This window comes from Sorghum bicolor, chromosome 10 (genome assembly GCF_000003195.3).
Source record: "Sorghum bicolor cultivar BTx623 chromosome 10, Sorghum_bicolor_NCBIv3, whole genome shotgun sequence".
NCBI lineage: Eukaryota > Viridiplantae > Streptophyta > Magnoliopsida > Poales > Poaceae > Sorghum > Sorghum bicolor.
This window is the reverse complement of record NC_012879.2, coordinates 22,017,514-22,042,225: the sequence shown is the minus strand read 5'-3', so window position 1 is coordinate 22,042,225 and position 24,712 is coordinate 22,017,514. Positions and strand designations below refer to the sequence as shown.

General features: G+C 44.2%; 2 protein-coding genes across 2 annotated transcripts; both read left to right on the top strand.

Moving 5' to 3' along the window:
* On the top strand, positions 641-2,147 carry LOC8078289 (putative disease resistance protein RGA3). Its single transcript, XM_002438315.2, has one exon. The coding sequence runs from the start codon at positions 641-643 to the stop codon at positions 2,099-2,101; it is 1,461 nt and encodes a 486-aa protein (XP_002438360.2). The 3' UTR covers positions 2,102-2,147.
* On the top strand, positions 10,190-13,546 carry LOC8078288 (putative disease resistance protein RGA1). The gene is made up of 3 exons (XM_021449822.1): positions 10,190-11,098; positions 11,207-11,275; positions 13,487-13,546. Exons 1-3 carry the CDS (start codon positions 10,190-10,192, stop codon positions 13,544-13,546), a joined length of 1,038 nt encoding a protein of 345 aa, XP_021305497.1.

Below are 24,712 nucleotides of genomic sequence, written 5' to 3'. Positions count from 1 at the left end.
ACTAGGGAAAGGCCCTCTTCCTAAAGTGCAACACTCGGAGAAATGCCGCACTCGGGCCTCGGGGAAGAAAAGTGTTATTTGACGGTCCATAGCAACGGTGCCGTTTTAACTTAAAATGAAAAAAATCTTCCCTAAGTGCTAAAAATAACTCTCGGAGAAGACGCTCTTTTCCGAGTGCTATGGTACGACTCTCGAGGAAAATGTTGGCTTCCTCGAGTGTTGTGGGCTTGGCAATCGCGAAGAGTCTCTTCCCCAAAAGCCAAGGAAGATATTCGGGGAAGAATTTTTTTTAGTTTTTTTGCCTTATTTTTTTCTGAGGCCTTCACACATTCGATGTGATGGAAAATTTTGAAAAATTTTGAATTTTACGGAGGAAGTAAACAAAGCCCTAGTCTGGTCGCGTACAGGAGTTGCTGCGAGACATTTGTATACATCGTTCTAAAGACTTCTATATTATATTATGTTCTGGCTTTCTGGTCGCTGCAACGAAACAAGCAGAGCTACTTTACCCCTAGGAAGTCCTTAGGATGCCAGTGCTCACAATAGTTCTATCTTCCTCCAAACTGCTGCTGAGACTCACTCCCTTCACCACCCAGCAACAGTCCTTCCCCTGTGTCCAGTGCTGAGGTTGAGGCGTCCCATGGCTGAGGTACTGGCCACCATGGTGGTCGGGCCATTGGTGTCCATGGTGAAGGAGAAGGCCTCGAGCATCCTCCTGGACCAGTACAAGGTCATGGAGGGCATGGAGGAGCAGCACAAGCTCCTCAAGCGCAAGCTGCCTGCCGTCCTCGATGTCATCAGTGACGCCGAGGAGCAGGCAGCGAAAAACAGAGAAGGGGCAAAAGCTTGGCTTGAGGAGCTCCGGAACATGGCCTACAAGGCAAATGATGTTCTTGATGAGTTCAAGTACGAGGCACTCCGCCGCAAGGCCAAGGCAGAGGGGCACTACAAGGAGTTTGGTATGGACATCATAAAGCTCTTCCCTTCTCACAATCGTTTTGTGTTCCGCTATAGAATGGCAAACAAGCTTTGCATGATTTTGCAAGAAATTGATGACCTCATAGCAGAGATGAATACCTTTAGGTTTAAATTCAAACCACAACCGCCAATGTCCTTGAAATGGAGGAAGACAGATCCTTACATCCCAAGCCATTCTATGAATATTGCTAGTGAATCAAGAGCCGAAGACAAGAAGAAGATTGTTAGTGCATTGCTTGACCAAAGCAACAATGTGGGTCTCACAGTCCTACCCATTGTAGGAATGGGAGGGATGGGCAAGACCACATTAGCGCAGCTTGTTTACAGTGACTCTGCCATTGAGAAGCACTTCCAGGTTCGGATCTGGGTTTGTGTGTCTGAAAACTTTGATGTGGATTCCCTGTTCGAAATAATAGTGGAAGAGGCTAAAAAGAATGGTTGTGAAACAAGCGATGGTTCAGCATTGGAAAAGTTTAAAAGTGCTGTGAGTGGGAAGAAGTACCTCCTCGTACTAGATGATGTATGGAACCGTGAGGCCAACAAGTGGGATAAGTTGAGGTCCTACCTTCATCATGGTGCCCCAGGTAGCTCAATTTTGACAACAACTCGTGATAAAAATATTGCTCGGTTCATGGGCACAATCGAAGCCCATAAGATCAAGCACTTGAAAGAAAGCTACATAGAAGATATTATTAAGACTAGAGCATTCAGTTCACCATCAGAAGTGCCAACAGAGCTACAAAAGTTGGTTGGTGGTGTTGCGAAGAGATGTTCTGGTTCTCCTTTAGCTGCTACAGCATTGGGCTCTGTACTGCGTACCAAGAATACCGTGCAAGAATGGGAGGCTGTATTAAATCGAAGCACAATTTGTGATGAGGAAAATGGAATCCTACCAATACTCAAGCTCAGTTACAATTGCTTGCCACCACATATGCGGCAATGCTTTGCCTTTTGCGCTATGTTTCCTAAAGATTACGAGATTGATGTAGAAATGTTGATTCGACTGTGGATGGCTAATAGTTTCATCCCGGAGCAACATGGAGTGTGTCCTGAAGTCACTGGTAAACAAATTTTCAATGAGCTAGCTCAAAGGTCATTTTTTTCACGAGGTGAAGAAAGTTAGATCTGACACCTTAAGGTATTGGGATGAGCATGGGCATTGTTCTAGAATCACTTGTAAAATCCATGACCTTATGCATGATGTTGCACAGGATTCAATGGGAAAAGAATGTGCCACTTTAGATACCGAACTGAGCCAAAGTGAGGATTTTCTATACTCTGCTCGTCATTTATTTCTGTTAGTTGATATCCCAGGAAATATTGTGAATGCTTCCCAAGAGAAAGGGTCTCTAGCTATCCAGACACTGATATGTGACGGGTCCGGGATGTTAGAAATTTAGACATTTTAATGTTTGATTTAATCTAGAAAATTACGCATAATATTGTGGTGGCATATATGTGCACGTGTGCAATTTTATCACTACTCAGATTAGAGATAAACATTGCAAATACTACTGCAACAAAAGCAGACATACTGAAAACGAAAACCAATCGTTTAAGATTGTACCCTGAGGAGGGACCAGTGCCGAAGGCACCGGCGGCTCCATTCGCACTAGTCGACATAGTGCGTTGCTCGAAGTAGCGGACCGCAGTCGATGCAGGAAGATGTTCGCAGTGCAGTCCTACGAACGTCCACCAGGAAGAAGACGAAGACGCTGTAGTCGATCTCGATCCGCCGGAGTGCAAGAAGACGATCTCGCTGGTGAGCAGTCGCGGAAGACGCTCCCAAAAACCTGATTGCCCGCACACCCGAGCAGGTGTCTCGATGCAAGGCGTCGGGTTCCGGAGGCCTGCTCTCCCGATCTCTGTGCGCGCAGAGGTTCGGGACGGGAATGGACAGAAAGCAACTCGACAGGAAAGAGGACTGAGTGTGTCTCGCAGGTATGGAAAGGGTGTGTGAGTATGGAATATATAGGCCCCAGGAGGAAACATCTGGTTAATGGCAATCAATCACAATTAATTGCCATAAACGAAACAATCAATTGTCATTAATTGCACAACAGTCAGATCCCGTTTTCCTCCCTTTCCTTATTGACCACGCATGTGCCACGTCACGTCTGGTCTGGTCCTCGTGTGCCACGTCACGCTCGCTCGCTCGTCTCGACCTCGACAAGACAAGACAAGACAAGACAACGCTCGTCTCGACCTCGACAAGACAAGACAAGACAAGCAAGCAAGCACGCACGCAAGCCATGGCACGGCACGGCTCTCGGCTCGGCGGCGGCGGCGGCGGCGCGCGCGTGTGGCACCCCTTTTCTCTGCCTCAACTTCTCCATAGGAGCTAACAAAGGCCACCTATTTAAGTTAACACATGGTCAATCATCAATATGGTACTAAACCATTTTCATTATAGCATTAATTATGGGCCCTTGAATTAATCATCAAATATAATTATGGGCTAAAAGCCCATTATATTCAACAATCCCCACCTATTTCTAGGGCCCATAAGAAAAGCTCTCGAGTTTCCATGTCGTTTCATATACCAGTCGTTTCGGTAGAGACTGTTAAGTTGAACTTCCACCTAGAGTACAGACTACACTTAGTCACAACATGAACAATGGACTATGTCTTGAATTGCAAGTTTTGTGTGATATAAGTTTCATCTACACTCATAACTGATACCGGGTTGCATGAACATCCTCTCTGGTTGAAGCATATAAGTCATACTTCTGGCCCATTCATGAGTATCTAGAGATCACCCAAATCTCATAGACTGTGACTAGCAGTCAAACTCATATAGGTGTATTCCTTAAAGATGTTCTGTAGGACAACATCTATTGCTTCTCAAGCCGCTATGGAATACATTAAGGTATATAACCAGCCTTCCTTACAGACTTAGAAAAGAAGTGCAATTGAGATGAGTTAAGTAAAGGGTCTTTCCTCACAATCTACTTCTGGCTTGTTTCACCATTCTACATCACGGGATCTCCGATCACATAGAACATGTTACCACCATGGTAGACCTCACGTGGGTCTCAAACCCATCTCACTCGATGCACTATCTATCACATTACGTAATAGTCCCTTTGTGAATTGATCTGCCAGATTGTTGGACGTATGAACATAGTCCAATGCTATAACTCTGGAGTTTCTCAATTTTCTGACAGTCTTCAAACGCCGTTTGACATGCCTAGTAGACTTCATGTTGTCCTTAGAACTGTTGACTTTAGTAATCACCGTTTGATTGTCACAGTTCATGGAAATAGCCGGCACAGGTTTTTCAACCACGGGTAGATCCATCAGGAGTTCACGAAGCCACTCGGCCTCAGCGCCAGCGGTGTCTAATGCTGTGAGTTCTGCTTCCATGGTTGACTTCATTAAGATAGTCTGCTTGCAAGACTTCCATGAAACAGCGCCACCTCCAAGTAGAAACACATATCCACTTGTGGCCTTTAACACATCAGCATCAGATATCCAATTTGCATCACAATAACCCTCTAATACCTTCGAGTATCCGGTATAGTGAATGTCATAGCTCACAGTACCTTTCAGATAGCGCATCACTCTCTCAAGAGCTTGCCAATGAATATCTCCCGGATTTGACTCAAACCGGCTAAGTTTTCTCACTGCAAACGAGATACCAGGCCTCGTGGCACTAGCAAGGTACATCAATGAGCCTATAATTTGGGAGAATCTTAGTTGATCCCTTGCTATTCTTCGATTTTTCCTCAATAGCACACTAGGATCATAAGGCGTAGGAGCAGATTGACAGTCACTGTACCCAAAGCGACTTAAAATCTTTTCCACATAGTGGGACTGCACAAGTGTAATCCCACCATTGCATTCTCTTGAAAGCTTAATGTTTAGAATAACATCAGCTTCTCCCAAATCTTTCATCTCAAAGTTATTAGACAAAAAGTCTTTAACTTCCTTGATCACATCAAGGCTTGTCCCAAGGATCAGTATGTCATCCACGTACAGACAAAGGATCACACCTTCACCCCCACCAAACCGAGAGTACACACATTTGTCAGCTTCATTAACAGCAAAGCCGGCAGAAGTTAAAGTTCTGTCAAACTTCTCATGCCATTGTTTTGGAGCTTGTTTTAGGCCATAAAGGGATTTTAATAACTTACACACCTTGTCCTTTTGACCACTTGTTACAAATCCATCAGGCTGATCCATATAGATCTCTTCCTCTAACTCTCCATTTAGGAAAGCTGTCTTCACATCCATCTGATGAATGAGAAGACCATGAGAGGCAGCCAAAGACAGTAACACTCGAATTGTGGTCAAACGGGCAACAGGTGAATAAGAATCAAAGAAATCTTCCCCTTCTCTTTGGGTATAACCCTTAGCCACAAGCCTAGCCTTGTACCTCTCAATTATACCATCAGGCCTAAGCTTTTTCTTGAACACCCATTTACACCCTATAGGTTTACACCCATAAGGCCGTTCAACCACTTCCCAAGTTCCATTAGACATTATTGAATCCATCTCATTCCTTATTGCTTCCTTCCACAAGTTAGCATCAGGAGAGGAAAATGCCTCTTTAATGGTTGTTGGGGTATCATCCACGAGGTACACAATATAGTCATCTTCAAAAGACTTCACTTTTCTTTGTCTTTTGCTCGTTCGAGTGACTACATTATCATCCTCCTCAGGATAGTGAACATGGGGTTCCTCAGATTGTTCTATCGGAATAAATTGCTCATGGGAATTTATAGACTCATGACTAGAAATATTAGGTGTACTTTTCATAGGAAACTCACTTTCAAAGAATGTTGCATCTCTAGATTCCATTATAGTACCAACATGCATATCTAGTACTCCAGAATTTATAATTAAAAACCTATACCCTATGCTGTGAGTAGCATAACCAAGAAAAATACAGTCAACTGTCTTAGGTCCGAGTTTGCGTTTCTTGTTTATTGGCACATTCACTTTAGCCAAACAACCCCAAATACGCAAATAGGAGACATTTACTCTTTTCTTTTCCCATTCCTCAAATGGTGTGATTTCTTTATTCTTTGTAGAAACTCTATTCAGGACATGACACGCTGTCAATATCGCCTCACCCCACCATTCCTTAGATAGACCCGAAGTCTCTAACATGACGTTCACCATCTCAGTTAGAGTATGGTTCTTTCTTTCGGTAATCCCATTGGACTGTGGTGAGTATGGCGGTGTCCTCTCATGAATAATTCCATGTTCTACGCAGAAGTCAGAAAAATCACTTGAAAAATATTCTCCACCACGATCGGACCTTAAGCATTTAATTTTCCTCTCAAGTTGATTTTCTACTTCAGCTTTATAGGCTTTAAAATATGGTAATGCTTCATCCTTTGTTTTAAGCAAGTACACATGACAAAATCTAGTACAATCGTCTATAAAAGTAATGAAGTATCGTTTACCACCTTTAGTCAACTCACCATTCATCTCGCATAGATCGGAATGGATTAATTCTAATGGTGCCAAGTTCCTTGCCTCCGCAGCCTTGTGAGGCTTGCGAGGTTGCTTGATTGCACGCATACATGGCACTTAGAACCTTTGACTAAATTAAATTTCGAGATTAAATTCATATTTGCTAGCCGCATTAAACAACCATAATTAACATGACAAAATCGCGAATGCCAAATATTCGACTCATTCGAAATCACAGTATGGTTCACGATTTTATTACACACATCATGCATGGATAAGCGGAACAAGCCTCCGCAATCATAACCTTTACCAATAAAAGTTCCAAACTTTGAAAGTATAACTTTATTGGCCTCAAAGACTATTTTATAGTCATCTCTGCAAAGTTGTGAACCGCTAACTAGATTCTTTTTTATGGAGAGGACATGCTGCACGTTCTTCATCAGCACCGTCTTTCCCGAAGTGAACTTCAGAATGACCGTACCAACACCAAGAACACGCGCATGAGATCCGTTCCCCATCAGTAAGGCTCCAGTGTTGCCGGCCTGATAAGAAGAAAACAAAGAGATGTCAGCACACACATGAACATTAGCCCCAGTATCCATCCATCACTCAGGTGAATGACAGACTGAAAGAACAAAAGAACACCAGATGTTCCTCCTTCAGCCTCGCCAATGACCATGTTTACTGACTTTTTCTCTTCACGTTTAAATTTGTGGTCTGGACAAGCACTCGCCCAGTGGTCATCGCTACCGCAAACAAAGCAGCCTCCATGTGCCTTTTTCTTCTTAAAAGTTGCAGTTTGTTTTGGCTTCGGGTTTGCTCCTTGCTTGTTCTCTTGCTTGTTCTTTTTCAATGCGAATTGCTTTTTCTTCTACACCACATTGGCACTAGAAGACTCAATGCATTTCCCATGTGTATCTTTTGCTCTCGCCTTCTCCTCAACATCAAGAGTTCCCATGAGTTCAGCAAGACCAAACTCTTTACTCTGATGTTTTAGAGAAATAGCAAAATCCTTCCAAGAAGGTGGCAGCTTAGCGATTATACCACCGTCCACAAACTTTTCAGGCAACACACAAAGGAATTGTTCTAGTTCCTTAGCTAGTGCCTGTATCTCACGGGCTTGTTCAATCACAGAACGACTATCCACCATCTTGTAATCAAACAATTGTTCCATGAGGTACAGCTCGCTACCGGCATCAGAAACTCCGAACTTGGCCTCAAGCGCATCACATAATTTCTTAGCAGTGGTGCAAATGATATAGTTGTCAACGTACTTTCTATCGAGCGCACTAATCACGGCGCCTCTGAAGAGGTTATCAGCAGCCATGAACGTTTTCTCCTCCTCAGGAGTAAACTGCTTCGGCTTCCCCTCCGCGGCGTGATAGCAACTCATAGCAGTCAACCACAATATCATTCTCGCGCGCCACCGCTTATAGTTTGATCCGTCAAACAGATCCGGTTTTAACGCAGCAGCAAAACCACTAACAGAAAAAATGTCTAATGCCTAATATCATGTTTTTGGAATGTTAGAAATTTAGACATTTTAATGTTTGATTTAGGGAAAAAGTCTACATAACCCCCCAAACTATTTAGGGTGGACTACTTCACCCCCCAAACTATAAAACCGGATATTCTACCCTCTGAACTTTTAAAACCGGTCAAATAACCCCTCGAGTGGTTTTGGAGGGTGGTTTTATCTTTATCTTTTTTATTTATTTTCGCTGAATCTTTGAAAAATTATAATAAATCATAGAAAAATTATAAAATGAAAATCTTAATTTTGTTGGACTTCTGATGAGTTGATCTACATAGTGAATATATAATATGGTATTCTTTAGTATAAAGTTTTTGCTGTAGCTTTAAATCTATGTTTTTTCTATAATTAATTTGAATAATTCATATATGCAGTTTCTATGGTCCAATTGTGGTAATTTTTTTTATGGTGGTATTATATGCTTGAACAATGGTAAAAATTTCATACTCACTGGATCACGTATAACTTAGTTATAGATAAAGCATAGATTTAACAAGAATAAAGCTAAATAAATTGATAACTAAGTTATACGTGATCCACTAGGTATGAAACTATTACCATAGTTCAAGCATACAATAATGAGCTCACCATAAAAATTTCATCACAATTGGATCATAGGAACTGCATATATCAATTATTCGATTTAATTAGAGAAAAACATAGATTTAAAGCTACAACAAAAACTTTATACTAAAGTATACCATATTATATATTCACTGTGTAGATCTACTCATTAGAAGTCCAACAAAATTGAAATTTTCATTTTATGGTTTGTCTATGATTTATTATGATTTTTCAAAGATTTAGCGAAAATAAATAAAAAAAGAAAAAGACAAAACCACCATCCAAAACCACTCTAGGGGGTTATTTGACCGGTTTTGAAAGTTCAGGGGTAGAATATCCGGTTTTATAGTTCGGAGGGTGAAGTAGTCCACCTTTAATAGTTTGGGGGGTTATGTAGACTTTTTCCTTTGATTTAATCCAAAAAATTACGCATAATATTGTGGTGGCATATTTGTGCACGTGTGCAATTTTATCACTACTCAGATTAGAGATAAACATTGCAAATACTACTGCAACAACAGCAGACATACTGAAAACGAAAAACAATCGTTTAAGATTGTACCCTGAGGAGGGACCAGTGCCGAAGGCACCGGCGGCTCTATTCGCACTAGTCGACATAGTGCGTTGTTCGAAGTAGCGGACCGCAGTCGATGCAGGAAGATGTTCGCAGTGCAGTCCCGCGAACGTCCACTAGGAAGAAGACGAAGACGCTGTAGTCGATCTGGATCCGCCGGAGTGGAAGAAGACGATCTCGCCGGTGAGCAGTCGCGGAAGACACTCCCCAAAAACCTGATTGCCCGCACACCCGAACAGGTGTCTCGATGCAAGGCGTCGAGTTCCGGAGGCCTGCTCTCCCGATCTCGGGACGGGAATGGACAGAAAGCAACTCGACAGGAAAGAGGACTGAGTGTGTCTCGCAGGTATGGAAAGGGTGTGTGCGTATGGAATATATAGGCCCCAGGAGGAAACATCTGGTCAATCACAATTAATTGCCATAAACGAGACAATCAATTGTCATTAATTGCACAACGGTCAGATCCCGTTTTCCTCTCTTTCCTTATTCATCACGCATGTGCCACGTCACGTCTGGTCTGGTCCCGCTCGCTCGTCTAGACAAGACAAGACAACGGCTCGGCGGCGGCCGCGGCACTTTTCCCTCCCTCAACTTCTCCATAGGAGCTAACAAAGGCCACCTATTTAAGTTGAGTTAACACATGGTCAATCATGAATATGGTACTAAACCATTTTTATTATAGCATTAATTATGGACCCTTAAATTAATCATCAAATATAATTATGGGCTAAAAAGCCCATTATATTCAACACGGGACACCAAATGTGCAGCATTTATCGAAATACTGCCGGTCTGTGCGAGCCTTAAAGACCAAACAAGATTCATTCCTGGAGCCAAAATATCTTCATCACCTACGGTATCTTGATCTCTCAAATAGTTATATTGAAGCACTTCCTAAAGACATTACCATCATGTACCATCTGCAAACATTGAACCTATCCTATTGTAGAAGTCTTGAAAAACTTCCAAAGACAATGAAGTATATGACTGCCCTCCGTCACCTCTACACTCACGGATGTGATATGTTAAAGAGCATGCCTCCAGACCTTGGGCATCTCACTTCCCTGCAGACGCTTACATGCTTTGTAGCAGCTACTGGCTCGAGTTGTAGTAACATGGGAGAGCTGGAGAAGTTGGACCTAGGTGGTCAGCTAGAGCTAAGACGGCTCGAAAATGCGACAGGAGCAGATGCAAGAGCAGCAAGTCTTTGGGACAAGAAAAGTCTGGAAGAACTAACATTAAGATGGTCTGATGGTCATGACAAGGATGCAGATAAGGAGGTGCTGGAAGGTCTCAGACCTCATGATGGGTTGAAGGCTATGAAGATGTATTGTTGCGGGAGCAGTAGTATTCCTGCATGGATGCTTGAGCTGCAGGGCATGGTGGAGCTCGCGTTAGAAGATTGCCAAAATCTTGAGAAGCTTCCTGCACTTTGGCAGTTACCATCCCTCCAATTTCTTTACTTGAGCGACCTGCAAAATTTATATTGCTTGTTCAGCGGTGGTGCTCCCTCCAAGTTTCAGAAACTGAAGAGGATGGCCTTAAACAAAATGCCAAAGTTTGAGACGTGGTGGGACACGAATGAGGTGCAAGGAGAAGATCCGCTATTTCCCGAGGTTGAGTATCTGAGGATCAGGGATTGTGGAAGCCTCACAGCATTACCAAAAGCATCGGTGGTTGTTAAACAATCTTCTGGCGAAGATGACACCGAGTGCCGCTCCACGTTTCCAGCATTGAGAGAGATGGAGTTATATAATTTGAAGAAGTTTCACAGATGGGAGGCAGTTGAAGTTGAAGGAACTACTCTAGGAGAACAAGTAACATTTCCTCAGCTTGAGAAACTAGTAATTTGGAATGACTCAGGGCTGACTACTTTTCCTGAAGCACCAAAGCTAAGTACGTTAGACCTACCGGACTGCTGCAGTGAAGAAGCATCCCTACAGGCGGCTAGCAGATATATTACTTCATTGTCCAGTCTGAAACTGAAGGCGTCATACAATTCAGACAATTCGATTGAAGTTGTGGTACGTGACCACGAATCCCCCTCCCACCTGGGAGATCTGGAATTAAGTAGGTGCAGCCTTTTCTTCTCTCACTCAAGTGCAGCGGCGTTGTGGACATGTTTTGGACAGCTATCACAGTTGAAAATCTGTTTCTGCCATGGTCTAGTCTACTGGCCAGAAAGTCTGTTCCAGTACCTGGTACGTTAGAGATTAAACGGTGCGACAAACTGACAGGACTCACGGAAGATGAAGCTTCTGATGAGCAATCTGCGCCAGAACGTAGTGGAACCTTCCTGCCACGTCTGGAGTCCCTAGTAATAGAAGGCTGTTACTCTTTGGTACAGCTCCCAAACCTATCGGCACCTCTCAAGACGTTACATATCTCGGACTGCTCAAGTCTCAAGTTCATCGCATTCGGTCAACAGCACCAGGAGGCGGCGGCGGTGAGTGGAGCCGGTGTTGTACAGCGGGCTGCAGGGTCGTCCAGCAAGGAGGATGAATCCACGGTGTCTACAGCTAAGCTGTCATCATCATCAGCCAGCAGCAATCATTGCTTCTTTCCATGCCTAGAATATCTAGAAATATATACCTGCGGTGGCTTGACAGAAGTTGCTAGCCTTTCTCCGTCCATCAAGACCTTGAAGATTTCGGGTTGTGGCAGTCTTTTATCCTTGCCAGGAGAGGAGGCCCCATCGCTGGAAGAACTCATCATTCGTAGGTGTGCAAGCCTGGAATCCTTACTGAATGGACCTCATCAAGTATACTCATCTCTCAGAGTTCTTTGTATTGAAAAATGTCCTCGTATAAAGCATCTTCCACCGAGCCTACACCTACAGCAACATCAGAATCACCTCGACGAGAAAGATCTAGAGCACCACCTTCAAGGTAATAATCTCTAGTGATACAAGCTTACTAATAAATAATAAAGCGTGTACAACATCTAGTCAACCATATGCATGCATAGAGAGATATATATGCTTCGCTGTAGTACAGTACGCCACAGATACCTCTACTTATGCACTTCTGCCACCTAATTTCTTTAACTTTTGGGCTATCTACAATTGGGCCATCTACAAATAAATTAACGTCAGGAATAACGAATAACTGATACCTCCACTTGTGCAATCCGACGCTGGAATCATAAGCTTTTTTTTTCCTCTTAGGGGCTGGGTTCTTTCATTTTGGAGGAATTAGAATTACTTAATGAATTAGGCTATATTTGGTTTGGAATTTGACATTCTACAACTTTCTTAAGTTCACATATAAGCCTATCTCAAATTCATAAGCTAGAATATGGAAATTAATTCTATAGATCACCAATACTATGTCGTTTCTACTCTCTAACTTATATCATATTCTTCAACTCGCTTTCTTATAGTAGAAATGCAACATATAAGTATCTCCGGAACTCGTATGACTAACAATAATATACAAATATATCCTATATGCAACCATATTAGTTTAATTAATTTGTATCAATTCCAAGGATCCAAACAGACCCTATTATCTCGCCGGCCATTTTGCTTACCAAATTAACCTTTCTATCATGTACAAATTATTTTGGCATATCACACACTACTATGAAAATAGTGTTTTACACTTGTGTTGTATCTCGTTCATCCAGAGCAAGTGGAACTTGATTCCAAACCAGAGTCCATGTCCGATGGAGCATCTACAAATGTAATAGTGAAGCAGTCACTACTGGAAACTGCCTCTTTGCCGAGGGCTAGAAGCCCTCGGCAAAGGCCCAAATGCCCTCGGCAAAGAAAAGTAACCATAACGGCGCCGTTTCTCGGGATGGAGTCTTTGTCGAGGGCCTCTACCACCGGCCCTCGGCAAAGAAATTGAGCAGAATTTTTTCCAAAAAACTCTTTGCCGAGAGCTACAGGGAGGCTCTCGGCAAAGACCCCTTCTTTGCCGAGGGCCGCAAGGAGGCCCTCGGCAAAGAATGCATGCAGAAATTTTTTTGTAAATTTCTTTGCCGAGGGCTCTGGCGAAGGCCGTCGGCAAAGACCCAATCTTTGCCGAGGGCTATGGTCAAGGCCCTCGGCAAAGAGACAGAAAAATTTATTTTTAATTTGTTTTTTACATTCCATCCACATAAACATTTCATATATATATATCAACCATCACATATGTATATCATGCACAATCCAATTTCTCACAATATATCACAACCATAATTATGAACCACAAATCATAATATCACAACCATATTACAAGTCTCAGCATGTTCATCATCATTCACATGTTTATTACAACAAGTTCATCAAATCCAAACACAAGTCACAACTATAAACCACAAATCACGCTAAAGTCCAACCACATCACCTACCACGAGTCCTCATCAAGGTAGCCTATGAGACGATGGTGAAGGAAAGGCCTGATCACCTGGTGACGTATTTGCAGGATGATTCGAACCCGCGGACGGAGACTGCACAAAGAAGTAGAGATTGCATGTTTGAGTAATATGGGAAAATAATATTAAAAATTTTGGCAGCACCTCCCCTGAACAGGGAGGTTTACAAAACCTGCAAAAACAACGGCACGAAGGCCGACATCCAGAACGGCACGAAGGCCGACATCCACAACGGCACGAAGGCCAACATACATGCAAAGACAAGTGAAAAACGGACTTTTATACTTACAAGAGTAGCTGTAGGAGTAGGAGGTGGAGGAGCTGAAAACAGCACAGGTACACCCGATGCTTGCCCAAGACTTTGCATGATCGCCATCATCTCCGCCATCTGCTTCTGCGCTCCCTCGAACGTGGCCTTCTGTGCCTCTAGCTGTGCGGTTAGTGCCGCGGTCTGCTCTTGGCTTTGCCTTTTTGTTTCTTGCAGCTCAGCCTACAATATTTCACTCCAATATATCAGTAATCTGCTTGTAATTTTGGTGTGTAAAAATGAACATACAATATCCATTACCTGGAGTGCTTCAACCTGCTGCAGTGCTGGAGTAGGGCGTGGGCGTATGGCCTGGCTAGAGCTCGTGCTCTGTGCTCGGATAGCGTCGAGGTTTCGAACAGTGGAGGGGTCAATGGCACCATCTGCAATCCACAGTCGCCCATGCTTCTTGCCTCCTCCGAGCCTCATGATTGCCTCTGCATCAATGGGCTCAGTGCGCACATTGTAATCTTCCCCATGGATCTCCCTTACCGCTGACATGTACTCTTGAACTTTAGTGTACACGTTCGGGTCGAAGTACACCTCTGGGGAGGCAGCTGGATCGAAGGAGACAGAGGACGACGCCCTGCCCATGTGGGACATAGCCCACGCAGAGAACTCTGAGACCTCCTCGCCCGGGTGGGCAGCCTCCTGCAAGAAAGGCGGGAAGATGGTGAGAAATCTAGCATAATTGAGTCTCAAAAGAAATGAAAAAATCAATTACATATGCTTGTTTGTATGCAGGGAGGCGGCGGCTGCCTTGATGGTGAGTCGGACCTTGCCTCATCAGACGTTGTTCCCGCTGCCTCTCGTGCGTGTCAACATAGTCCTCTGACAACCATTTGTCCACGATCATGGCCCAGCACTCGGGAAACGATCGGCACCACCAGAGAATCACCTACAAATCATCAACAGAGTATTTGACACATTAGAAGATAAAATTGAACCCACTTAATATCAAAACGAATCATTGTGAATGTTATTCACCTACCTCAAGGTACTGGTCTCGGGTCAGCGTAACCTGTCTTGCATGAGGCTTGGGGAGGGACTGGTGAAGTACCGACCTGTAGTAGTCTATGTGGGACTGGATGCGCGCATTGTGGTGCATCTCGGTGACGTACTTCCTACAAGCTGTAGTAGCCGCCCGATCCGCCTGGGCCTCAAGTCCTTCTTCGGCCTTGAAAAATTTCTACATACAAAACCAATGTATCCATTCATTATTTCAATAAAAGTTTTAACCAACGAATATGATGTATTAAGCAATGTTCTGCGAGAGAGACTTACCCAAAACTCCGCTAATACCCGCTCCTGCTTGTTGCGGTAAGTGTCATCCGTGGCCAGCGCGTACCTATCCCAGTTGGAGGCTGGCTCCCGCACCACCGGCTCCTCGGGCAGTTTCACAATGCCGGGGTACCATTTCCTGCACAAAACACCGAGGACGCTCGCAGGGGTGCGTGCTGTAGTACCCGACAAAACCAACCAAGTCCTGCACAAGTGATTAAGAAAATTTATTAGTTTCTCTTATGATTTCCAACATATCTTATGAAGTAGCTGTGATGACATCTATAGTTACTTACCTCTTTGCCACAGGCCGAATCACTGCGGTTGTGAGGAAGCGGTACCGGAGGCAGGCTCGCAGGACCTCGCTCGTAGGGAGTCCGAGCAGTGGTACCCCCTCCCTCGCCCTCGAGCGCCTCGCCTCCCTCGCACTCAAGCGCCTCGCCTCCCTCGTCCTCGGGCGCCTTGCCTCCCTCGCAATCGGGCACCAAGGCTCCCTCACCTTCCTCGCCCGTCTGCTGACCTGCCTCGTCCCCTGACGTGTCTGTGGTCGTGGCCGTCACGTGCTCCTCCTCCAGCACAAGCTCGCGTGGTGCTAGAGGAGACCGCTGCCTCCTACGACGGCTGCCCCTAGTCCTCCTCTCGTCACCTCCTGTGGACGCTGCCCCAGACGAGGACCCCTCACCTCGAAGGCGCGGGCGGTCTCTCCCGTAAACCGAGGGCGTCTCACGGCGTGGACGTCTGCTCGCCATCTTGGTTCGATCACCTGCAATCACAAAGAATGAACAAGTTTAATTAGTACATATATTAGAAATAGATTCAGAATATATAAACAAAACACAAAATAAAGAAATATAGTATTACAGGTATTAGGAATAATCTTCATGATTGGGATCATAGGTCTCATCATCACTGTCAAAATTGTCCAAATGGATAACACTATCCGAATGTTCTATGTTGTCATCATCATCATTGCCTAGAAGTAATTGCTCAAGCATTGCTATGTCCTTCACATTTACCACCACATCTCCATCGACCTCGCCATCAACCATTTCGTTGTCCACTTCCATTTCAATTGGGCTAGGTAAGACGATCTCAAATGTCCCTGGTAGCCCATCTTCTTGATAGAACTGTCCATCATATGTGTTTGCATTAAAGTTGTAATCATCATCATTTGGTGCAGGTAGTTTACCATGTGGAGATTGTTGGGTATTCTTAACATCATTACCAAAAGTAGACTAAGTTCTCTAAATCTAGTAACGGTGCCAAAAATGCCAAACCTATCCCTCACACCACTTAAGCCAAGTTGTCATCCCCAGCATGATATAAGAGACGCGGTATTGAAATATGCAATTGCTCTTCTAAATAAATAATGAATTGGATCTGCAAGCGCACAGATTAATACCGATGCAGCATTTTAACCGGGAAGTATTCCAGGTATCGTTATTTATATTTTTACCACTGGGAAGGGATTAGCAATCATCACTAATGATTACAGAATAGAATATGAGATTGAGCATCTATCATTGCATGTATAATTGAGAACATTATATCTAACTCTTCATACAGGGATAAGTGTCACATAAAAGATATATGAAATAATAATAGTGACAAGGATAACTAATCTGATCTAGCCACATAATAAATATGATAAGCACCTCGATTAGATACTCTAGAAAGTCCTTAGCATGGTATTAGAACGAACTACAAGAATATTCCCTAAGTTATTCTCAACTATATAGTCTAGCATATCATAGTTAGTGCAAGCATACATAGCAATCATTGCGAGACAAGACTACGCCCATGCATAGTGATATTAGCAAGGAATATGAGAAACATAGCAATCACTCCCCTGTAATAATGTTGCTCTACCAGCCCAATACACGAGAGGGGGACTATATAAGAATCAATGAAGCTGTCACTATCACGAACCACCCCACGATCTGGCATATTGGATACAATCGCAGATAAATACGGTATAAGCACCACGCCTACACAATATCTATCATTTACCCATGGATCCGATGGATAAACGCTATACGATCCTAAGCATGTATATAGATCCAGTCTAACTAAGCCAAGTACATAACTATGATAAACTAAGAACAATATAATCTTGAATATAAGAGAGTAGAGCAAAGTCATAAGCAATATATTGAAGTAGAACAAAGTCATATTCATAATATTGAAGAACAAAGATAATTAGAAAGCAATTAGAAGCACAATTAGAGAATTACCAAGAATCCTCTTGACAGATCCGGAAACCAATCGAAGATTGACTCCTTCTAGTTCTAATCCTATGTAGCTATGCTAATCTAGATATCTAATTGATGTGGTGGCGCTAATCTTGATCAGAGGCTTCTTCTCCCTTGATGGAACAATGAATTAGGGTTGAGAGGCTCTCTCCTCCAGGGGCCAGGGGGTCTGGTTTTATAGTCCCTTCAAGTGAATATGGGCCCTTGGATCAAACCGACATAGATTGTATGGTTTAGATTCATCCTTTAGGTCGGTGGAGATCTCCCGCAAAGCAGAGTCCTGATTGGACTCAGGAGGTGGGCGGGCGCCCTGACCAACTGGGCGGCCGCCCAGGGTCTGGCCCCGTTTCGCCTCCGCTTCGGTCTCGTGGCTTCTGGAGTCTTCTAGATGTAAGATAATTGCGCAGCACGTTAATATCTTTACGTAATCCCGACATGTGGGCCTTTCTTCCATATTTCCTGATAACCCCCTGCAGAAATAGACAAACACCAAAACTCGTGGAATTCTGTCACATAAAACCCTAAGTCTAGATCTTAATTTCATTTGGATCCTTTTCTTTATTTATTTGATAATTAAATTTGATACTTAAGGACCGTCAACAGAGATACCTGGTGCACAATAGCCCAACCCTTAAGATCCTCTTTGTCTTGGTTGGCGTATCGAGTATAATACACCTGGACGGCCTGTTGAGCCACAATGTATACATCTTTTCCAGGATAGATGGAATCTTCCCGAATCTCGACTAGCCCAAGATGAGGGGTTCGTCTTGTTGATTGTGGATCGAACCAGTGACATTTGAACATGACAGGTTTAAGAGGTTTGTCTCCATGAAACGAGAGCTCAATGATTTCCTCAATTCTACCATGATAGTCGAGGCAATCCGTGCCAGGCGTACAAACTCCACTATTTGTGGTTTTTCGTTTGGGTCGAATGTGCTCATAACCGGTTGTGTGGAAACGATATCCATTCACGTCATAGCCAGCAAATGACTTGACCCTAACATCACAGCCATTTGCAACTTGTTTCAACTGGTCACTCATGGACGAACCGGTCTGGGCCTACAAGGTGAAGCATGATAGATTGTTATATTAATCAAACTAACGATCAGCTTGGATGATGGAATGTACGACCTAAATTCAACATTACCTTATTTTTGAACCAAGAAATGAAATCAGGCCTCCCTGCTCCTGCACCTGCCGAAACAAGGGTGTCTTGTTCATGCGAGGTAGGATCCCTTGATTGATGCCAGAATTCAAGAACAAATTCCTTGATGAATGGCTCCACCTCGGTAAGGTTCCTCAACACATATAGCATTATCCTGCGCCACTCTTCATTTCCCAATAGCTTCGGTGATGATCTACTTGCGCTGCCTAGTTGGCCTTGGAAAAGGCTGAGGGTTGATTCATTTTCGACGGCATTGTAACGAGGGAGTGGATTATGATTGCTAGGAAGGTTTGGCTTGTAGTATAGCGTCGTGAAGTTTGCCACCTCCTCTCGAAGGCATGCCTCTGCAATGGAAGCCTCAATTCTAGCTTTATTTGTACATTTTTTGTGAAGAGTCTTTAGACATCTCTCGATTGGATAGCACCAACGGGCCTGCACAGGCCCCCGCCAAACGTGCCTCGGTCGGGAGGTGCACAATCAGATGCTGCATCGGCAAGAAGAAGCCGAGTGGAAAGATCTTCTCCAGCTTACAAAGCAACACAGGTGCCGCTTTTTCCAACTCATGAGCGACGGTCCGAGATATCTCCTTGGCACAAAGCTGGCAAAAGAAATAGCTCAACTCTGCCAGCACTTGCCAGACATGCTCGGGGACATAGCCTCGGACCATCGCGGGAAGAAGCCGCTCAATCCAAATGTGGTAGTCATGACTCTTCATCCCGTTGACTCGCATAGTGGCTAAGTTCACTCCCCTAGCTACTAAGATTCGCTGCATATCCATCTGGGAACATTAACGTCTGGATCCATTTTAGTACTTCCCTCCTTTGATCGATGCCTAAGACAAAAGGCACCTTAGGCCTTTTCCAGTTCTTGTTTCGGCCACTAGGAGGCTGCATATGTTGGTTTGGTCTATCGCACAACATTGCTAGGTCCACTCTAGCCTTAACGTTGTCCTTAGACTTATCAGTGTCCATGAGTGTTCCCCAAAGCGCCTCAGCGATATTCTTTTCAGTGTGCATTACATCAATGTTATGTGGCAGAAGAAGGTCATCGAAATAGGGGAGCCTCGTCAAGCCAGACTTATGAGTCCACATATGTTCCTCACCATATCCCACAAAACCACCTTGTTCATTAGGCACGAGAGCATCTATCTGAGCACGAACCTCGGCACCAGTCCTCAAGTGCAGTTTAGGGTCTATCACTTTGACACCTTTGGTAAAGCTCTTGATGTCTTGTCTGAATTCATGGTCTAGAGGGAGGAATTGACGATGTTGGTCGAACGATGAATACTTGCCACCCTTCTTCAACCAAATGAACCTCACAGCTTCCTTGCATATTGGGCATGGGAACTTCCCGTGAACACACCAGGCAGCGAATAACCCATATGCCAAGAAGTCATGCAGGGAGTAGTGGTACCAAACGTGCATTTTGAAGCTTGTCTTTGTAGCTCGGTCATATGTCCATACCCCCTTCTCCCAAGCGTGGATCAATTCATCAATCACAGGCTCCATGAAGACACCCATATTACTACCCGGATGTCCAGGAATTATCAACGATAGGAATACATTATGTCGCTGAAATGAGATGCCAGGAGGGAGATTGAGGGGGATAACAAAAATGGGCCAGCATGTGTATGGGGCAGCCATCATTCCATAAGGATTGAACCCATCTGTTGCTAGTGCGACACGTACATTACGGGCCTCAGATGCTTTGTCAGGATGTTGGTCATTAAAGTACGTCCATGCTTCAGCATCTGAGGGATGTACCATCTTCTCAGGATTATACCGTTTGCCATCTTTGTGCCATGTCATCTGTTTTGCGGATTCCTCGGTCATGAATAGGCGTTGGATTCTTGGCAGGAAAGGGAGGTGACGTAGCACTCTCGCGGGGATCTGAAGCTGCTTCTTCTGACCATCACCAGAGTCTACCTCTAGGTACCTAGAGGATTTACACTTCGGACAATAATTTGCATCCTTGTGTTCTTTCCTAAATAGGACGCACCCATTCGGACAAACATGTATCTTGTCATATGGCATCTTCAGCATACGAAGGACTTTCTCTGCCTCGTACAAGTTCATCGGCAAAGTATGCTTCTCCGGTAGCATGGTGCCAAACACGGCCAACATCTTATCGAAGCCTTCTCGACTTAGGTTTAACTCGGCCTTCAACCCCATTAAGCGTCCAATCGCATCCAGCTGAGAAATCATTGTACGCTCGTGAAGGGGTTTATGTGCCGAGTCCAACATTTTGTAGAAGCCCTTTGCGGAGTCCTCCATCTCCTCCCTCTCATGTTGTTCAGCAAAGTGAGCTTGGTGGGTGTCATCTAACATGTGTGCTACCCCAGCATCATCATCAAAAGCCTCGAGCCGTGGTCTCACCACCTCAGCTCTTATACGATCTGCTTCACCATGGTAGATCCACCGATGGTAGCCAGGCGTATAACCATTGAACACAAGATGTCTACCCATGGTCTTCTTGTCTACCTTTCGCATGTTGTCACATTTCATACAGGGACACCACACTAGAGAATGTCCTCCTGCTGCTGGGCCAAATGCTTGTTTCAAGAAAAGATCAACCCCCTTCACCCATGCAACGTCATAGTAATTCCCGCTTCTCCATCCCGTGTACATCCACTCACGATCCTCCATCCTTTAACATTTACATCACAGAGTATTGTGACCATCAACTGCATCTACGCGGTGTTCCTACTGTCTAATAGGTGAGGATAGGTCCTAATCCCACCCGCAGATACGTAGATGAGTTAGTTTCCATGGTCGGGTCCTATCCGAGACAAAATTTCGACAGCACCTCCTCGTCGTTCTCCCGATACACGTCCTGCAAAGGAGAGTGTGTATCCGGAGAACAACAGGGAGGTGATGTCGAAACTTTGTCTTGGATAGGACCGGACCATGGAAACTAACTCATCTACGCATCTGCGGGCTGTCCAAAAAATGTGGACAATCCAAAACAGATACGGTCGAAGATATGCAAAGATCCACATACCTACGACTGTATCTCTTTCGGACGGGAGACGCCTAACTAGGTCACGTGATCTACGACAACAATAAGAAAGAGAGGCTATTTATACCTTGGGTGTCGGTGAAGTCAGGCTACCGGTGCAGTGCGAGTCGACGCAGTGGTGAGGCGACGCAGTGCAGGCAGAACCGCGACGCCGACGAAGACAAATGGCGTCCTCCGGGTCTCCTGCGACGTGCTCTTCTCCTGCATAAAAAGGCAAATAGGTGTCAATTGAAAATTTCGACAGCACCTCCCCTACATCGGGAGGTTCCAAAAAACCTGCAACAAACGTAGGCACGATGGCCAACGATCACACACACATGTATATATATATATCGTCTCCATGCAATCACCAACACCGCTACTGCTAGGCTACTAACACAAAAATCATGCCACCAACACGTGCCATACCTTGCGATGGTAGACACCACGTCGCAACATGGGGCTACTTCTCCTTCTCCCACCTTCTTCTCCTCTGTCCTCGGATAGGCGGTGGGCGGGGAAGCGCGGCAGTGGGCGAGCGGGTGGGGAAGGAGCGCGCAGTGGCGGGCGAGCAGGCGTGCGCGCGGCGGCGGGCGAAGCCACAGGCAGGCGCGCGGCCGGGGGCGCGCGCGGGGGCGGGCGAGCGCGCGGCGAGGTCGGGCGTGCCCGCGGCCCGCGGCGAGCGCGCGAGGGCGGGCGAGCGCGCGCGGGCGGGGAGAGCGCGCGGGTTTAGGGTTTAGGGTGATCACATGTGTAGATGTCTGGGTTTTGGATATCTGACGTCGCAACTTACTCGAAAACGATTGAAATTTTTACCATAGCCTACACATGTGTTAATATGAAACCTCGTAAAGTTTCGTGATTTTTGGACCTCGTATAGATTTAATATAATTTTAAATCAATTTTCTGAGAAGTGGCTAATCATGTCACACGTAAAAGATGCGCGGAATTTGATTCCAGTTTGTGCGCAGGGACTCCACACACATCAAATAACATGAATAACATTTTTTGAAAGACTACATTTATTATATCATGCACCTGCAGTTTAACAGCGGGAAAATTACGACGAATTGAAACAAATTCAAGAAATATATATAAAAAAGTGAAATTTGTGCCAATTTTTAAATTTGTGTTTAAAATAATGTGATTTGTGCCCACAAAAAAATTGGACTAAAATATCAAAAAAAATTCTTTGCCGAGGGCTAAGCTTGGCCCTCGGCAAAGGGGGTCTTTGCCCAGGGCCAGAGGAAAGGCCCTCGGCAAAGAATTTTGTAAAAAAAAATAAAAACCTTTGCCGAGGGCCTGACGGTTGGCCCTCGGCAAAGGCCGACGGGGCTCGGCTGCCGTTAGCCAACACACTAAAATTGCTGAGGGTGTCTTTGCCGAGGGCCACGGCCCTCGGCAAAGAAATTCTTTGCCGAGGGCTTTTCTTTGCCGAGGGCCTCAGTTGGCGGCCCTCGGCAAAGAAGGTCTTTGCCGAGTGCCCGAGATTTGGCCCTCGGCAAAGCCTCAGACCCTCGGCAAAGAACGAGTTTCCAGCAGTGAGTCATCATCAGCCAGCAGTAACCATTGCTTCTTTCCATGCCTAGAATCTCTACAAATAGATCGTTGTGATCGCTTGACACAGGTTGCCAACCTTCCTCCGTCCATCAAGACCTTGCAGATTTCGGATTGTCAGAGTCTTGTTTCCCTGTCAGGAGAGGTCCCGTCACTGGAAAAACTCGTTGTTTGGTCTTGCGAAAGCCTGGAATCCTTACCGAATGGGCCTGCTAATCAAGCATACTCATCTCTTCGAGTTCTTGATATAAGATGCTGATATAGATTTATATAGATTTCTATGTATATATATCTATGTATATATATATATATATATATATATATATATATATATATATATATATATATATTTTTATATATATATATATATATATTTATATATATTTATATATATATATATGTGTATGTATGTATATATATATATATATATATATATATATATATATATATATATATACTTATATATATATATATATATATATATATATATATATATATATATATGACTATATATATATATATATGTGACGTGATTTACTGATGTTTAATAAAAAAACGTAAAATAATAAAGTGTACATAACATCTAGTCAACCATGTACAGAAGATCTAGTGAGCCATGAAGTGCACGCACTGATACACAGTTGGTAAATACGTACCACGTAGATGCAAAGTTTAGGAATCAACACGCCACATTAATACTTTTTTTTTGACGAAACTGGAGGGGCCGAAGCCCCTACAGGCATTTTATCAAAAGAAAGAAAAGGCAGAAAAGAGTACAAAGAAAGAAAGAATAGGGAGGAGGGCGAGACTCAGCACAACACCAAGCTCCCTTTTTAAGAAACAAAGAAAGAGACAAAAAAATAGACTCAGTCCGGGCTAAAGGCCTAATCTGTTTAACCATTGGGAAAACTGGGGGAGAAGAGCAGGCTTTACTCTATGCTGCAATAGAGACAACTCTTTTAGCAAAGACCTGCGGCAGCTTGCAAGACTGATCTGAGTCCCACTAAAAATCAGCTCATTCCTTGATTTCTAGATCGACCATGAAAGAAGTATAATTGCGTCCATGGCAAAAGGAGAAGCCAATTGATCCTTAATCTGGGAGAAAATTTCTGGGGAGGAACTCTGAATTGGGATGGACACATTGATGACATTCCAGCACATGATCGAGAAGGGGCAGTTCACAAATAAGTGCTCTAGAGTTCCCTCAACAAGACTGTTGCAAAACACACAGCTGTAGGAGTCAAGATCCATCCCTCTTCTTCTAAGAATATTTCTGGTGCTCAATCTATCCTTGATAAGGAGCCAAAAAAAAGACTTTATGCTTTGGCTGACAATTGCTTTTCCAAAGCCATCTATAAACTGGGTGGAGCACAGAGTGGCCAAAGAGGATTCTGTAAACCTTTGCAGAGGCAAAGAGATCAGAACCCCAGCTATATATCCATTTATCCTTTGTGTCATCAAGATCAGTATCATTCAGGATCTGCTGAACCGTCTGAAACTGAAGAAAAGCAGCCTGGGAGAGGGGTAGCTGGAACAGAGAGGTGAATTCATCCAAATCAAAGGCCTTTTTCACTGTAATCTGCTGATTGAGATCAAAGGAGAGAAGCTCAGGGTAGGAGGAAGCAAAAGGCATCCCATGTCAGGCATCAGACCAGAAAAAGGAAGAATCACCATAGTAGACCTGAGGAGAGGCAAAGCTTTTGAATTCCTGAAGAAG

Excerpts from the sequence above, each read along its gene's own strand:
- LOC8078289 (XM_002438315.2), top strand. The coding sequence starts at position 641 with ATGGCTGAGGTACTGGCCACCATGGTGGTCGGGCCATTGGTGTCCATG.
- LOC8078288 (XM_021449822.1), top strand. The coding sequence starts at position 10,190 with ATGGGAGAGCTGGAGAAGTTGGACCTAGGTGGTCAGCTAGAGCTAAGA. Across the intron at positions 11,099-11,206 it reads ACAATTCGATTGAAGTTGTG|CTATCACAGTTGAAAATCTG; the intron begins GTACGTGACCAC and ends TGTTTTGGACAG. Across the intron at positions 11,276-13,486 it reads AAAGTCTGTTCCAGTACCTG|GATGATTCGAACCCGCGGAC; the intron begins GTACGTTAGAGA and ends ACGTATTTGCAG.